The 17,729-nt window shown below is 37.0% G+C and overlaps 1 protein-coding gene across 1 annotated transcript; it reads right to left on the bottom strand.

The window, feature by feature from the left end:
• Nucleotides 1-5,332: 5,332 nt before the first annotated feature.
• On the bottom strand, nucleotides 5,333-17,682 carry Aasdhppt (aminoadipate-semialdehyde dehydrogenase-phosphopantetheinyl transferase). The gene is made up of 6 exons (XM_028893031.2): nucleotides 17,420-17,682; nucleotides 16,872-17,097; nucleotides 11,994-12,115; nucleotides 11,254-11,415; nucleotides 10,109-10,180; nucleotides 5,333-7,542 (listed from the first exon to the last, which is right to left on the bottom strand). The coding sequence occupies exons 1-6, from the start codon at nucleotides 17,600-17,602 to the stop codon at nucleotides 7,378-7,380; spliced, it is 930 nt and encodes a 309-aa protein (XP_028748864.1). The 5' UTR covers nucleotides 17,603-17,682; the 3' UTR covers nucleotides 5,333-7,377.
• Between the last annotated feature and the right edge of the window lie 47 nt (nucleotides 17,683-17,729).

Genomic DNA, 17,729 nt, shown 5'->3' with positions numbered 1-17,729 from the left:
TCCAGAGACAGAAATCCATCTGGGATCTCTGTGAGTTCAAGGCCACATTGGAAAGAGCCAGGCATGGTGACTCACACCTTTAATCCCAGGAAGCGAACCTTTAATCCCAGGGAGTGATGGTATAAAACAGAAAGGTATATAAGACATGAGGACCAGAAACTAGAAGCATTTGACTGGTTCAGCATTTGGCTGGTTAAGCATTCAGGCTTTTAAGCAGCAGTTCAGGTGAGAGCCATTGGGATGAGGACACAGAAGCTTCCAGTCTAAGGAAACAGGACCAGCTAAGGAATTGGCAAGGTGAGATAGCTGTGGCTTGTTCTGTCTCTCTGATCTACCAGCATTGACCCCAATAACTGGCCTCGGGTTTGACTTTATTAATAAGAACTTTTAAGATTCATGCTACATTAGGCAGCTGGGCTGGTCAAAGTCTCTGGATCCCAGCAATTTTTTACTGTTGTGTAACAGTAACTGTGTACCCTACGGGACTTTTTTAACATTTTGTTTACTTCTTTGTAGGAGGTCAGCTCCCACCTTTTAAAAGGGTTCCTATGAGGAGGAGAGAGGGATAAGAAACTTTTAGATAGAAAGATAGTGAAGAGGAAAAAGACAGAAAACACAAGATAGCTTCAGGAGGACAAAAATCCAATGGCCTTTTCTGCCTCTTTAAAAAGGCTTTTTATAACAATGCCAAGTGGTAGGGCAAAAGACCTCCCTCTTGCTAGATCAAAGCACACAGCACAGCCAAGTGTATACCCTTCCAAACACCTGGTAACCATGTCTTCTGTGTAAAGAAAGCTGGGTAAGTTCTCACTAGGAAACCTCTGTGGGTCTCTACACTTCCTTAGTCTCATAAACCTGCCTCCTCCCTTCAGGAGGGAGTTTCAATTCTAAGGAATTTGCTATATAACCCCATGAATATGAGCTCTAGGTTAATTAAATTTTCTTGCAGTGACAATTTCATTGTTTACGGCCAAATAAGACTTCATTATATACATATGCCACATTTTATATTCATCCATCAGTTGACAGACATTCAGGTCAAATTCATAACTTGTCTACCATGAATAGGGTCATAAAAACATAAAAAATCTGTAGCATGCTTAGATTCTCAGAAGTGGTAGTTAATTCATATATTTTGGAATTTTGAGAAATATCATTAGTTATTTCTATATCATTCAGACTAATTCAAATGTTGACTATGGTGTAATGTCCTGTGCCCCTTCCCCCACCATTCATTTATATTATCTGTCTTAAAGCATACTTTTAGAGATATATGCAGCAAGAGCTATTTAATACAATTACCATGCAATAGAACATGTATATTCAAGTTTTTGACATGAATTTTACTGGCATCTAGATGACATAATAAGCCTGGTATCAATGAAATTGTTCCACAATGCAGAGCTAATCCTCTAAAGCTATATCCATGGTAAATGCCCAAGCAATGCTGGCTGAATTTAATTGATATACTATGCTGTTGACCTTTAAAGCTACCAATACCTCTAGAACTGTATCTTGCCTATTAAATTCTAAAAGTCCTCTAGTTTACCCTTGAAGAGACAGTACAGACACAATCAGAATGAGTCTTTATCACCCTTTCATTAAAAAAAAAAAAAAATCAGTAACAAGTGGTGATGGCACATGCACTTGGAAGACAGAGGCAGGCTGCTCTCTGAGTTCAAGGCCAGCCTGTTCTACAAAGTAGTCTAGGACTGCCAGAGATACACAGAGAAACCTTGTCTCAAAAAAAAAAAAAAAAAAAAAAAAAAAAAGACACGGATAGATGGATGGATGATAGACAACAAAAAAAAAACACCAGTAATAATACAGCAGTATTGTAAGTAATATACTTTTATTCCAACAGATTAGGAACATGTTTTGTGTCAAATATTCTACTAATGTTATGTGCTTATAATGACTTACAATTTTACTTTTGATGGTTTCATACACATATAGAATATATTGTGATCATATTCACTCCTTCCCCCATCACCCTCTTATCCCTTAACTCCTGCTGACTTTGTTCTTCACAACTAAACCCCATTCTATGTCCATCTTTGTGTGTAAATGTGTATGTCTTATGCAAGTAGCTACAGATGATCTGTGTTCATGACTGTAGTGGCCATGCACTATCCAGAAGACTGTATTTCATGGTACTTCTCTCTCCAACATTCAGCTCATAAAATCTTTCCACCCTATCTTCTATATTTTCTAAGCCTTGAAGGGGGTGACACACATCTCAATTAGAGATGAGCACTTAACAGTTATTCTCAGCTTCAACAGTTGCAAGTCTCTGCATTAGCTATTGCCCTCTGCAAAACATAATAGAACAAAAAGCTTCTCTGATCCAGAGTGAGTAGCACTAGTCTATGGATAGATAAAGATCTAGGAGGTAGTTTGGCTACATCTCCATTTAGCCAAACATCAGTAGTACATTCTCCCTAGGCCTGAAATCTCACCAGTCATTTGGTTTTTACAGTACCAGGAATAAATTTATTCATAGGAAGTAGGCTTCTACTGCAATTGTAAAGTGGTTGATCACTCTCCAATCATGTTACTATTATACCAGAAGGCACATCTTGCCTAGGCACACCTTGTCTAGCACAATGGAATTGTAGCACATAGAACCCATAGTTGGGAAAGTCACTCTTAGGGTTTCTATTGGTGTAAAGAGACACCATGACTGTGGTGGTATTCTAATTGTACTGAAATGTGATTTTGATTGTATGTTAATAAAGTCGCCCGGGGGTCAGAGCTATTAGAGCCATAGACAGAGTGTGGCGGTGGTGGCACACGCCTTTAATCCCATAGATCTCTGTGTGTTCAGGGATACAGCCAGTATTGGAGACATATGCCTTTAAGACCTAGGGGGCTGTACATTCAGAGAGTGATGAGGCAGTCACGTGTTTGGGTTTACAACCAATGAGAAGGCAGAACAATAATACTATAAAAAAGATGTACAGACAGGAAGTAGCTCTCTTTCGGGAAGCTGGGACACCGCAGATCAAAGGGTGAGATTTTAGCTCTGAGCTCTGACCTCTCGGCTTTCTCTTTTACATTGTTTCTGTGTTTCTTATTTAATAAGACGGTTAGTTACCACAGCAACTCTTATAAAAGAAAACATTTAATGGGGCTGACTTATAGTTTCAGGTTTATTTAGTCCATTATCATCATGGCAAGAAGCATGGCAACAGCTTGAGCATGAGACCTCCAAGTTCACCTCCACAGTGACACACTTCCTCCAACAAGACCACACCTACATCAACAGGGCCTCACCTCCTGATAGTGCCCCAATAGGCCAAGCATTCAAACACATGAATCCATGTGGGCCATGCCTACTCAAACCAATTGTTGATTTTTCTCACCCAGCAACCCGCACAATGCTTTAAAAAAAATATTTTATGTGCTGGTACAAAGGTGTCTGATCCCCTGGAACTGGAGTTACCAGTTGTAAGCTGCCATGTGGGTGCTGGGAATTGAACCTGGGTCCTGGAAGATCAGCCAATGCTCTTAACTGATGAGCCATCTCTCTAGCCCCTATCTTATAGTGCTTTTTTTGCATTTACAGCAGCGAGGAAGCTCACAGCTCAGTACTAGTTGATTTCTCTAAGCCCTGTATACAAAGTATATGTTGTCTTGAGCAATAGGATCTTAAGACCATTTAGTTCCAGTAGGCAACCAAGAACAATGACAATACTATGTGGAAAGCTTCTGGGGGCTCTCTGGCCAACAAATTACCAGGAGGTATCTCGTAACTGGTAAATTGCCCATGCCCCAGGAAATAACCACTTCCCCAAATTTATAAGTGACAATAAAAAACACAAAATAGAAGGTTGACTGGCTGGGAAGGGGTCATTTGGTGATAGAAAGTAGTATGGAAGGATTATAATACATTGCACATATGTATGAAACAGTAAAAAAAAACTAAAAAGAAAAATGTGTATGTCATGAAACTAGACTGAATCATGAGGAACAGATCTTGGCTGCATCTTCTTTATTCTTCAAATAAATATAAAAACACAATCTGAAATAAATATGGCAGTATATGCTGGTAACATATGTAATGTAAGTCTTCCAGATTCCATCATGCCTTCCCCAGTATTGTTGGTTGTTCAATATTTACCAACACAACACTAAGCTTACACTAGTAGCTCAGTTTAGGCTTTGGCTATATGCTGTACAAATCTGAATAATAAATCTACCTACTACTCAATGGATATATGGTTGTACTGGCTAGTTTTATGTCAACATGGTACAAGCATGTCATCAGAGGGAACCTCATCTGAGAAAATGTCTCAATAAGGTCAGGCTGTAGGCAAGCCTGTAGGGCATTTTCTTAATTAGTGATGGATGTGGGAGGGCCCAGCCCATTGTAGGTGGGGCCATCTCTGGGCTGATAGACATAAATTCTATAAAACAATGAAACAAACTAGTCTGAACAAGCCATGGAGAGCAAGCCAATTAAGTAGCACCCTTCCATATCCTCTGCATTAAGTCTTGCTTCCAGGTTCCTGCCCGGCTTGAGTTCTTCCCTCACTACTTTTGAAGATGAACTGTTATATGGAACTGTGATCTAAATAAACCCTTTCCTTCCCAAGTTACTCTTATTGGTGGTGTTTCATCACAGCAATAGTAACCCTAACTAAGAAAATGATCATTACTAAGTTTTTCTTTCAGTACTTTATTTCCCCATGGTTAAAACAGGTGTTAACAGAACCTAGTTCATAAAGCTACAATGACCAAATAACCTGATAAATGTAAAGTACCTTGGCTGGAAGACTGCTATCTACCATAAACAGTCCTGGATAAGACACACAGAGCCAGTTAATATTTAGCTGATAAGTTGAAGATGCATCTAACCATCTTTACCAAACTCAAACTAACAGATACTATGGTTGTATATCTATCCCCCGTGTCCCCAATGAACTTCATTAGCTGTCTTCAAGTCTTCTTATTTAAAAATGTAAGTAGCTGAAATGCAGTAAGAAAAAAAAAAAAATTTTACCATAGCTCTATGTACATTCATCTATTTAGTTCTCAAAAGTTTAGGTGGCAACATTTCAACTGAGTCTGTTGAATTATGTAAATATAATTCTTTAACAGACTTTAAATACTGAGTAATAGAATTCTGATAATTTTTAACTGAAAATTTACTCAAATATATAAAACTGCAAAGGACAGGGACACACACACACATTCTTAAATCAACCCAAAGAAATTCCTGTGTAAGAAATTATTAATAAAGACCCATCATGCCATACAAATTGACCAGTACGGCACTATATAAACAATGGTTTTGGATCAAAGAGACAAGGATATAAACCAGCACTGATTTCCAGGCCAGAACCAAATTTACTACTTGGCAATACCAAATATTGGGGGAAAAGTGGAAATTAACATTGTTAACAAACAAGGTAAGCTTGGAGTCGAGAGGGGTAAATGACTTAGAAAATATCTAAATTCACATCACTCTGTTTAATGGGTTTTCCCCTCTCCTTGTAAATTCTCAAAACAACAAAACTCAGTACCCTTTGTTATTAAGATGTTAACTAAGGTTATGTGTCACAGAAAGGAGTACATGTAAGACATACCAGGCAAAGGAAGAGAACACAGGAGAGAGGCAAATAATCCTCAGGTTAACGGTGAAGGAGATCCTACAATTCTGCTGCACACCAGCCACAGAAGGCAAAATGACCAGACAATAAAGCTGTTTGTTCAAGAACCATTATTTGAGATAGATTAAACTGATAGTATTATTGCTAGCTGCATAGTTATACAGAAGGTAATCATGTATCTAGCCAGGCCAATTATTATCACTACTGGCACACTGTCAAGCCCGTACAAGTCCATAATTATTACCATTTTATTATAAGACAAATGATTTTTCATTTCAGTATTACACTCATGCAGGGGATTACAATACTTCATCTATTAAAAACACTACAACATTTTCTATGCTTTGTAAAATTAAGCATGCTCAATAAAATAAAATAAAAACACTTTTACTGAGCAATTTTATATAACTTACACACAATATTTAATGTTAGTAATAAGAACAATGGCATTATTCTACTTCTTAATATTTAACAGTAATAAGACTAACTCCTGAAGACATGCACTACTACAACCATATAGTAGATTCTCTCATCAATATGATGGTTTTGGCATCTTAATATATTACGTTCACATTGTAAGTCTATTTAGTAAATAAAAACAGATGAAGATGAACAAGAGGTTTATAAAAAGAAAATACAAATTACCAGTAACAATGGCATATCAAGCTCATCTGTAATGAAACGAATGCAAACTTAAAATATGGTACCACTTTTCAGTTATACAGACCAATAGAAGAAAAGAACAAAAAACCCATCCAATCTTCAGAGAATAAAATCAAGGCAAAACCTACAGTTGACCAGAGAGTACACAGATGGTGGTGCTCACACATGACTAACTGAAGTATGAACTGTAGTTTTTCAAGAGCAATGATAATACATACCAAAGTTGTTTAACCCCTTTGACCAGTCACTCCATTTCTAAAACCTGTCTGCAAGACACAATTAAGCATGTCTCTCAAAATGCCAGAGCTTTTACTGTACTGTTGCTTACACTAAATGACACAATTAAAACTCCTAAAAGGCAAATGAGTACACTATGGTACATCTTCCTCAAGCCCAGTAGTAGTGTTACCTCAGTGAAATTCTCCCAGCAGGGCTTAGCTTTTTCTTTCACTGGTCTGTTTGTGACAGTGGTAAAACATGTCAGACACATCTGAGTTGATGGAATCTTTAGGTGGGGGGGGGGGGGGGGGCTACTCACTGATAAAACAAATATCACAACTGTATAAAGACATAAACCTGGAAGCTCCAGCAGCAGTTTGTTACTGCAGCTAAGGCAATGTGAGTATTGTAATGCTAATGACAAATTAAACCTTACAATATGTGCCACACAGACATCATACCAGGCAATATCTTAGAACCACTAAGTTTATGTATCAACAACAGTTATGAAGAGCATATGTATTTTCTTCAAAACATATATTATCATTTAAAAAAAGTTAATATGGATTCATTTGCAACAAAAGTTTCTGGAATGATAACTCAAGTTTTAGGGTAATTCTGTGAAAATGCTTGCCTTTGTCATGTTTATACTTTACTTTTTTCTTTCTATAAAGCATATGTATCACTGGAAGATTTTGTCATCATTTTTGTCAATTACAATTCTGGACAGGAAGAAGCCACTGAACTGGAAGTCTGCTCTTAAAAAGCATTTGGGTCTTAAAAATGTTTTGATAAATAAAATTTGAGCACATCCAGCATTTTAGTTTAGTGAACACAGAAGATTGCCCTTTTCATTTCTTTTCCTTACTCAGGGAATCTATCATGACTTGGTACCATTTCGTATTAGAATTTCTTCTGTGAAGCAAAAACAGTCCCAAAATGAAGGATCCTCAGGTGTCATAGGAATAGCAGAAGCTATCAAATCATTAAAGTTAAGAATGGTAAACTGCCTCTGTGATGGTTTAGAGTCATCTTGATATGAAACCTAAGAGAAAAAAAACAAAAGCAGATTGCCTTGTTTTTATTTATACCTCATATTAACCATATGAATAGCTTTATAATTCTGAAATAATTCCAGTTCTTTAGTATTAAATTAAGGCTTAGTAAAATTTCTACAGTAGTGTTTTTACTTCTTATACTATAGTTACAATTTAAAAAGTGAAATATAAACATGATTCTCAAGTCACGTATGGCCACCAACTGTAGCATTTGCTTAAAAACAGACTTAATGAGAACTCATATGCAGTCCGACTCAGTATACATACATATAAGGAATCTGAAGAGCTGTAATTTCAGCAAGCAGAAGTGGGCCATAGGCAAAATTTTTGAAACACTACTGCTAGAATAGATCTGCTGTAACTATATAGGGATGACACTCATTCAGGAAATTATTACTGAGTACCAACAAGGCACCTTGACTTCATGTGACAAGACAATCAGAATATTGAAACACATAAAAACATTGTATAAAATTACTTTCAGGCTGTATGTAGGTGGTATATATGAAATCATAAATGAAGTCCATGTTTAAAATTGGGCCCCATCTCCAAAATGCCATTATATATAAATAAATAAGTAAAATACTCTAAAATCTGAATTCCAAAACACCTTCATCCCAAAGCATTTCAGATGAGGGCTAAGCAATTCATATTAAATAACACTTGAACTTTATACACTACTTTAATAAAGTTCAGTACTTATTTATATGGTTTCTACACCATTATAATATTGTCATCTCAATTTTACAGATGGTACTTGAGGCTCAGAAAGACCATTTGCATAAGCTGGCCATACAAGTTAAAAAGTACACTTAGACTTTGAACCTAGTTTTCCCACTATGCACTGCTGCAGTAGGTTCTACTCAAAGAAGCACAAACATTTAACCAATGGTGCAAGAGTGGAACAACAGTTATGGTAGTAACCAACCAATTTCTTAGTGGATATGGAGCCTGCTCCACAGGAGGAATTTCACACCTGGTAATATAAAACTCAGTCAAAAGCTCATGACTGGGGATAGCACAGGCCCTAAGGGAGGAACCTAAAATTGTTATGTTAAACTGTCACATAGTCGAATTGCCTTCAATATCCATAGATCTGTGTTGCTTTCCCCTTTGGTCAAAGGAGTTTCTTTCTGTAATGAGTTAACAGTTAACCGACAGACTCATAGCTGGTCATGTCCCAAACATAACAACAGTGAGTGCTCAGTTGTGGATGAAGCGTTCATAATAACCTCCCCTCATCCAAGACTCGGGGAACATAAAAAAATTTACAAGCTGGCACATGAAGAAAGCTGTGAAATGATGACTTCTGGACATGGCATGGTATTTGCACACATCAACTCATAAGACCTGCACAAAATCAAGCACTTCAAAATTCCTACATGAGTAAGATAAGGGACACCCAACCCTCACTGGGAGTTAGCCAATCTACTTTGGGGATATGGCTGCCAGTAAATCAGTTCATGACTCAGTGGATGTCCCTATATCCACGTCCATATGAGCAGCACTAACTTGACTTGAGGTTATCAATAAAAACAAAAACATGAAGTTGGGAAAGAGGCAGAGTAAAGGACTACTGGGAGAATTAGAGGTAATAAATCCATATGATCAAAATATATCCTATATATATTTAACGTTTTCAAAGAATAAATACATTATTAAAATAAAGAATAAAAATGTACCCCCCCAATAAAGGTATTCAGAGGGAGCATGAAGCTGAGACTTGAAAGTAAGAGGAATAACCCAAATCATACTATATTTCATTGAGTTTCAATTCTAACATGCTAATCTTCTTAAGACAAACTAAAACAAAATTCCATACTTATTTATAAAAGAAATGGTCTGTGGCCTACGTTAATTTTCTAGAAGTAATAATGAAGGTATGTGTGTGCATGTAATATACATATTTTCTCAAACGTGTTTCCTAAAAACAAATGCATAAATTTTACAGTATTCCATAAATTACTCACACAGAACTACAGCTATATGTAGATTATGACTCCTAGTGTTTTCCTACACTTACTAGATAACAACATTAGAAATATAAACAGATTAAGATTAAAAGAACAGAAGTGGGACCACAAAGTCTCACATAAACTCTGGGAACAGTTTAATACTAGGAATAAGTTTAATTTGTAAGGTGATTCCAATGTTCAACTTGGTGCCCTTTATATTCAATAAAGCCCCAATTCACCAAGAAATAAATTCCTGTTATGACTAAGATAGTGACGATACTGAATTTCTATTGGAAATTTGACAGTTCTATCAAAGTTTTCCTTTGCAGTGTTTAAGGGTATCTAAATATAAAGGTAGGTGTGTGTGTGTGTGTGTGTGTGTGTGTGTGTGTGTGTGTAAAATACCTGACAATTTTATAAGCGCTGATAATAAAAAACCTTGTAAAATAAAAACTCAAAAAACAAACAAAACCCATCAAGACCTCTGACCCCCTAACCTAATGCAAGGTAAATTATAATTTTCATCAATAAAAGCAAAAACATCATTGATTCATTCTTACTTTTTAGAAAGATTTAAAAAAAAATCATAAAATCGTACATTTTGTCGTCTAGATCCATCAGGTCTCCTAACAGCCACTGCAACAAAATGGTGCTCATCTATTTTGCTTTCCTAAAAATATAAACAATAAATGCAGATTATAAAACATAAATCCAGATTTTTTTTAGATTTTTAAATTTCATTTACTTTTTACACCCTCTACATTTCCTCCCTTCTCCCTCTCTTCTCCCTCTCCCTCTCCCTCCCCCCCCCCCCTCTCTCACTGTCTCACACACACACACACACACACACACACACACACACACACACACACGGCTCTTGGAATCATGTAACATGTAAGCAGGATTAGGTAGTTTATTGACTAACAATGCATATGCCTTGTTAATCTCTATTACAAAAGTGTGCTAGCTAGTTTTGTCAACTTGACACAAGCTAGAGTCATCAGAGTAGAGGGAAAGCCTCAACTGAGAAAAAGCCTCCATGAGATTGAGCTATAGGCAAGCCTGTAGGACATTTTCTTAATGACTGATGTAAGAGGGCCCAGCACATTGTGGGTGGTGCCATCCCTGGGCTAGTGGCTCTGGGTTCTTTAAAAAATCAGATTGAGCAAGCCATGGGGAGCAAGCCAGTAAGCAGCACCCCCAACATGACCTCTGTATTAGCTCTTGCCTCCAGGTTCCGCCCTGCTTGAGTCCCTATCCTGACTTCTTGTAGTGATGGACTAAGATGTGGAAAGTATAAGCCAAATAAATAAACCCTTCTCCCCGCAACTTGGTAATGCTGTTTCATCATAGCAATAGTAACCCTAACTAGGATAGAAGTAACATTTTAAAACACAATTCCCAACCCCTCTTATTAATACAATGATACTCTATTTTGGACTGAAGAATTTCTGTATTTTTCTGAGACATGGTCTCACCATGTAACTGGGTGGCCTGTACACAAGGCTGACCTCCAATTCACAGAGATCCTGAATGCTAAGATTAAAGGCACAACTAGGTCTTGCTAGGACTGAAGAGTTTTAATGAATAGATTTAAGTTATGCACTTTGAACCTATTCAAGCTCATGACAGACATGTACTCATAACTGTTGACATTCTCCTCGTAAATTTCAAGAACACTCTAGGTTACTCACATACCTAAAAACGCAGTCTTAGCTATAATAATTACAATAAATTTTTTACCTCAAAAGCCCATTCTTTTTCTTCTTCCCCATCTAAGAACAAACGTGTTTCCTTATAAACCTGGCCTATATCCAAGTTTAACGGAGATATATCAAATTCAAGCCGCTGCATTTCAAATCCCAATCCAACACCAATGGCTTTTATGAAGCTTTCTTTCAGTGCCTACAAGAAAGAGACATTTTTCTCTTAAAGTATTCAATAGCTAAAACTTTTCATAACATTTACAGATATAATACATTTCCATTTCTAACTATGTTTTTATAATTTTTTCCTTTGCTTTGTTCATTATAATTGCATTGGAAACAAATCATGCTAGTATTATTCAGGTAAATCATTTAAGATCTCTCAAATGTAAACTGTAATGACCAAACAGTGCCACGTGCAACAGGTTGTTAAGAGAATTAACTAAATTATAGAGACATTGAAGTGACACTGTCTGTTAAATAAGGCTCATGTGTATCAGTTTAACACAGAACACATTATCATAAATAATAAATAAAACTTTAGTTTTAAAAATAAGCCACCTTCTAATTAAATATTACAGGTTAAAATTTCTCAAAATAAATACCATATTAATATAATATAGATAATAAAAAAATTCCAAAGTTCTCAAGGAATTTGTCCATTTTTATCAAGCATTGTATAGTATTACAAGGAAACCAAGTCTTTCACTCTTATTTCTAGTGAAGACAATAAAATAATTATACATTATTACTGTCAAAACTACAAAGAAATTATACCCAATGCCGGTAAAACATATCCAGCTGAGTCCATTCATCATTAAAACTTCTGATTGTTTCCCACTCCTTGTTGGTAAACTTTCTTTTCATAATATGAAAGAATTCTGGAATTGAACCACGACCTGTCAAATCAGAGAATATAGAATTAAAAAGTTACTCTAAAAGGAAAACAAAAACAGAACTTAAAAAGCTGCTGAAGACCACACAGAAAAGAAAGTCAATTTATACAGAAAATAATCCTAAATGAGGGCTGAGATGTAGCTCCATGGTAGACTGTTTGCCTAGCATGTGCAAGGCCCTGAATGGAATGCCTATTACTATAAACAAAAACAATAAAAGAAATATGCTTACATAAAATATGAGCATATCAAAATTAGCTAGGAATTAAAAAGAAAAATTCACTATGACAATCATGAGTAAACCTAGAAGCAGTTGAATAGGAATCCGTGAAATCTGGTTTTAAATTTTGACCCTGCCACATTACTGGGGGGAAAAGAAAATAACTGTTTTATAATAGTTTGTAACTAGAAGGCAGTTAAACAATGCACACTGTTTATCTGAAGTTACTACTGAGAAAACAAAAATCAATATATACATATATAGACACTCAAGTGGCAGAAGCGGGAATATCTGGAACAAAATATACTATCTTCCTTTGTATGGCTTAGAACTTGTACAATAAACAAATATCTCTCCCATAGTGAGTCAGGGAAGAAAACACTACAGCTTCCACTTCCATAAGTCAAGTCTTCAAAATAGGTTCTTTGTGCTTATCCCAGAAACATGTGGTACTTGAGATTGCAACAACAATTCTCATTCATTTTCAAATATATTATAATGTGATCTTAGGAGTCCTATAACAAGAGAATATTACCATTTGGGGACATGGATGAATTGTTTCAGTGATCTAAAGCTCATTTTCAATTTACTGAGAATTAGTGGAGCATTTCAATAAAAACTCTTTCATTCACTGTTTCTGGCATGTACTAGCTTGATAAATAACACCCCAGAGAAAGCCTTTTAAAAAGTTAAGGAGCTGAGGAGATGGCTCAATGGGTAGCTTGCTAAGCAAGCATAGGGACCTGAGCTTGGATCCTTAGCCACTCTAAAAGCAGGCAAGTATAGCAGCTGCCAGTGTCTGCAAGGGGGACTTGTCAGGGCAGGGGTGGGAAGAGAAGCTGATCCCAGGAGCTCACTGACCAGTATCCAAGTTTATTGAGAGACTACATCAAAAAACATTAAGGTTGGTGGAAAGTGACAGAACACACCTGATGGCAACCTCTGGCCTCCAAATTTACATACCCATACCACCCACACCCACAAAATTAAAAACATAAACTGTGGTTTTTAAATGGACTCTGGTATAAGTAGCATATATAAAATCAAGAGGAGGAACATTTTAACTTGGATTTGGAATATTTCATACTTTGTATGAAACTGTCGATTTAAAGGAGTAATAAAACTCATAAATTTAAGATAAGCCTGTTTTTACCCACTGTGTCATTTTGTCTGTTTTTTTTTGTTGTTTTCCACTAATAACCTACAAGAACTCAATTTTTGCCTAAGTATAAGGTAATCAAAGAAAAAATAGCTGTATTTATAAAAAAATCAACATAAAAGGCAGTCAAGCAATCATATAATTCATTACTTACAGCTGAAAAAAAATACCAATGAGTACACTTTCCTATATATTAAAGCACAAAATAAATAGCAATGGGGAATGCCATAAATATTCAACTGAATGACAGCAGCACCACCCTGTGGTTTTATGGGGGAAGGCACACTAGCCAAATACTCTATTTTATTCCACTTTACATAGGAAATTAGAAGAAAAGCTTTTAGAAAATCCTAGTAGAAAAACAAATTCATTCCTCAAAATATCAGCGTAATTACTGGGCACATACACAGGCAAATTCTTAAAACTACTTGTATATACTGATGTCTACTACAATCTATTTAATCATCCTACTGAATATTAAGAACATAGGTATACATATGTAGGAAAGGTGAAAAGACTAAAAAATATGTGAAGTACTAGTTACATTTAGAAAAACTTAATCCTTCTTAAGAGTTTAATTATTAAAGAAGAATGTCAGTTACTAATTTGTTCTATAAAATCAAGATCACACAACTTGGAAAGTTTGTTTTAAACATAATAACCCAAACAAAAATCATCCACAACCCTTAGCTACTATTCTAGGCATATGAAAAAAACACTCTAATACTAGAACCTCAAAGCCCAGCTACATCATTCTAAAACAAACTCCAGTACTCATGTATTATAATAGCATCTCAGTTAAAACTCACCATTCAGCTGTGAAGAAAGCTGAATTGGTAAAGTGCATGCCATGAAAGCATGTAAAACTGAGTTCAGTCGTTAGAACCCTAGAACACACGTGAAAATGCTAAGTGTGGTTGTATAGCCTGGAATACCAGTGTTGAGGAGGAGGAACCCTAAGGCTCACACTGGCTAACCAATCTAGTTTAATTGATGAGCTACAGGTTAAAAAGAGTCTGTTTCAAGGAGATGGGTGGCATTTGAGAATAACATCCGCTGTGGGTTGTCGTCTGGCTTCCATACATATAATTGGCACTACGAGCACACATATACAAAAACTAAAACAATAAAAGCATTCATTCTTCTCAAAGACTATGGAAGTTATTTAGGGAGGGTGGAGTTAATAAAGAGTTAAGCAATGTCAAACTGAAGACAATAAAAGACCAATGTGGACAGAAAACAATGATCAAAGAAAAGAGCTAAAAAGAAATGATGAACAGTAGATGCCTAAGAATAGAAAGCAGAAAAGAACAAGATAACAGGGTTATGGTCAGGAGTTTGAATTCTATTATATATGTGTAATGAGAAATTATTTCACAATTTAAAACTGGTGTCCATATCTCAAAAAGATCACTCAGCTCTATCTGGAGAATCTTTAGGAAGGTGTAACAATACTGAAGAAGAAAGAGTGTGGCGAGAGACAAGAAACAGGCTCTGTGACTCTTTAGTTCTATCCAGGCCTAGTTTATACCAACTACACTTAACATATACTTATAATGCAATAATTCCTTTAGAGATCAATTCCATAACAAAGTCTATTTTGAGGTATGTGTCAGTAAAGGTCTTGCAATTTAGTTCAGGATAGACTTGAACTCATGATTGGTCTGATTTTACCCCCAGAGTGCTAGGAATACAGATGTGTGTCAGTACAACTAGCAAGTCATTTTAAATTACTTGAATTAATTAAAATTAGAACTGTTTCTCAAAATACTTTTAAGTTATTTTTATTGTGCCAACTAACATCCAAAATATTTTATAATAGAAATACATACATGAAAATGAAAACCATGCAAATAGAATACTTACTTCTTCCCCAACTTAAATATTAATTTTTATACTGATCATGCTTATTTTCCAAATACTGTTAACTCAAAAAAAAAAAATCATAAAACTATCTTCTTTACATCTGAAACTCCAAACATCTTTAATAGTAAATGAAAATTAGGAAATGAGGGACAAACTTTGATCAGGAAAACAACATTCTCCCCAAGCACTAGGAATTTACACTATCAGCAACTTGTACTAGGATCCCAAAGCCACAATCTATTTAGGAAATGAGCTGTACTTAGCCAACATAGGTAATAAGGAAAATGATTCCCCACATTCCTACCTGATATTTCTTACGGACACAAGTTGTGGATAAGATAATTCTCTCTTCCGATATAATAATGACACTCCTCTAAGGCGACCATGTCTCAAGAGTTAACAGTGCTTGGTACAGAGTAGTTTCCCCTTCTATCCAACACTACACCTTCCATCTTTCAGCAAGACTGAAGAACATTCCTTGATCAACTGCTTCACTTATCTTGGTCTAATAAACTGCCAGTGAAGCAAACTGGTGTCTATTTCTAATCTTCACTAAGAGAAGATGATGCATCCAGTCACAACTGGAAAATTAGTGAGGTGGTGATGATACTAGTCCCAACTGAATGTATCTCTTCCTTTGTGGGCGTATAAGCTTTGAGTCAATGAAACTATAGAAGGGACGGAAAAGGCTTTAATCAAAATTGCTGGGGGAGGGGGTCAAAAGATTTAATAAAGCATTAACAAGAAACAGAATCTTCAATTTCCGCTCAACCACCTTCCCACCATTAAAAACTTCAATCAGTAATGGCTTATTCAGTATTGACCACAGTCAACACTGCTGATTATAAAATTTGTTTATGTTTAGGCAGACACTGTCTAGTTGTGTTGTCTTTCTTCTAAGTGTTCATGGCCTCTCCACTTACTTCTAGTTACAGGAAAAGCTCCTATGAAGATTCCTCAGAGCTATAAACCCACGTGGCCTACCTACCCCCCACTGCCACCCTGACTCCTCTGCAGCAGCAGTTATTTTACAGTAAGCCTTCTATAATACCAGGTCATATTCTTGGAGCTGTGTTTCAATAATGTTTGCTACCTTCAAAATTCATGTTGAAATTTAATTGCCAATACAAAAGTATTGCAAGGCCGTAAGTGCACCACCTTCATGAATAAATTAATTTTTAGCCCAGTCCTCAAGGATTTCCCTGAACCCAGAACAATGAGCCTAATCAGCCTCGGGTATTCTGCAACAGGAAGAAAAAGAAAAAATACCAAGAAAAATGTATGTGCCTATCTATAGAGAAATTGCAGCTAAGGATTAAAACAGTGCAGTAACTATATCTGTAGATAAGGGTTAATGTTAAAGGAAATATACATTCTTTTCAGTTAGATGCTTTGTCAGGTAAATTAAGTATGGCAAGTGTCTGCATTTTTAAGTCTCCTGGTCTACAACAGTCTAATAGTTAAGATCTGAGACATAACACACTCAACTACTAATCATAAAAATGAACCATTACCTGGAAAACTAGTCTTCATTATATCAATGCCAACCTGTAGCTCAGGTTCTGCAGCAAGAACTGCATAGTCTCCTTGATGAGAGATGTTAAAGTTGAAATTGGGATAGGGATTCAACGAGTCTTTTGCAAGAACCGGCTTTCCTTTTGAAGTTCTTTGCAGACGAATATGATCCCAAGGGATATTCAATTTCTCTGCAACTAATTTCCTTATCATCAGACGGCCAGCCTGTTAAGACACACAAAACATATGGTACATACTATTCGCATAAACACACTGCTTACAAAGTATATTTTGTAACGTCTAAGCTTTTAACTTTAAAGCATATTCATTACTAAACAAACGATTTCTACACAGGCCCTGCCTCCAGTTTTAGGGGAAAGAGCCTCTATAGGCAACCTCACTGGGGAGGGGCTAGTGGTGAGAGCCCCAGGCCTTAGAGGACACAAGGCGGAAGCAGGCAGCGCCCGCCAGAACCCGCACCGGGCCGGCGACTCTCTGCGGTGCCCGCCGCCCAGCCCGCCTCCCGAGAGCCGCAGGCCGTGAGTACCATGGCCGCCTTGGCGTCGCGGGCAAACACGAACTGGCCGATGCGCTCCTTCTCCTCAGGCTGGATCGACCGCACCGCCAGCAGCCATTCGGCTCGACTCGGCAGCCAGGTGCCGCAGGAGAAGGCCCAGCGGACGCCCTCCATGGACGGCACCATACACAGCCTCTTAGCCGGGAACACCATGCGCCTCGACCAGACCGCAGCTCGTCAGGCAGACCCGGCCGCAGCCACGCCCCCCACCCGAGAGTCTGCGCGGACGGGCTCCACCCGCTTCAAGCCTCCGCACAAAGAAGTCGGGCGCCTGCTTGTG

This window comes from Peromyscus leucopus, chromosome 7 (assembly GCF_004664715.2).
Source record: "Peromyscus leucopus breed LL Stock chromosome 7, UCI_PerLeu_2.1, whole genome shotgun sequence".
Lineage (NCBI taxonomy): Eukaryota > Metazoa > Chordata > Mammalia > Rodentia > Cricetidae > Peromyscus > Peromyscus leucopus.
This window is presented reverse-complemented; position numbering and strand designations above follow the sequence as displayed.

What these genes read in the sequence shown, in the direction of transcription:
- Aasdhppt (XM_028893031.2), bottom strand. Translation starts at nt 17,602, where the DNA reads ATGGTGTTCCCGGCTAAGAGGCTGTGTATGGTGCCGTCCATGGAGGGC. An exon ending in ATATGTTTTACCGGCATTGG is followed by an intron (nt 11,416 to 11,993) that starts GTATAATTTCTT and finishes TCTTTCTTGTAG; the next exon opens with GCACTGAAAGAAAGCTTCAT. An exon ending in ATGGATCTAGACGACAAAAT is followed by an intron (nt 7,543 to 10,108) that starts GTACGATTTTAT and finishes TTTTTCTCTTAG; the next exon opens with GTTTCATATCAAGATGACTC.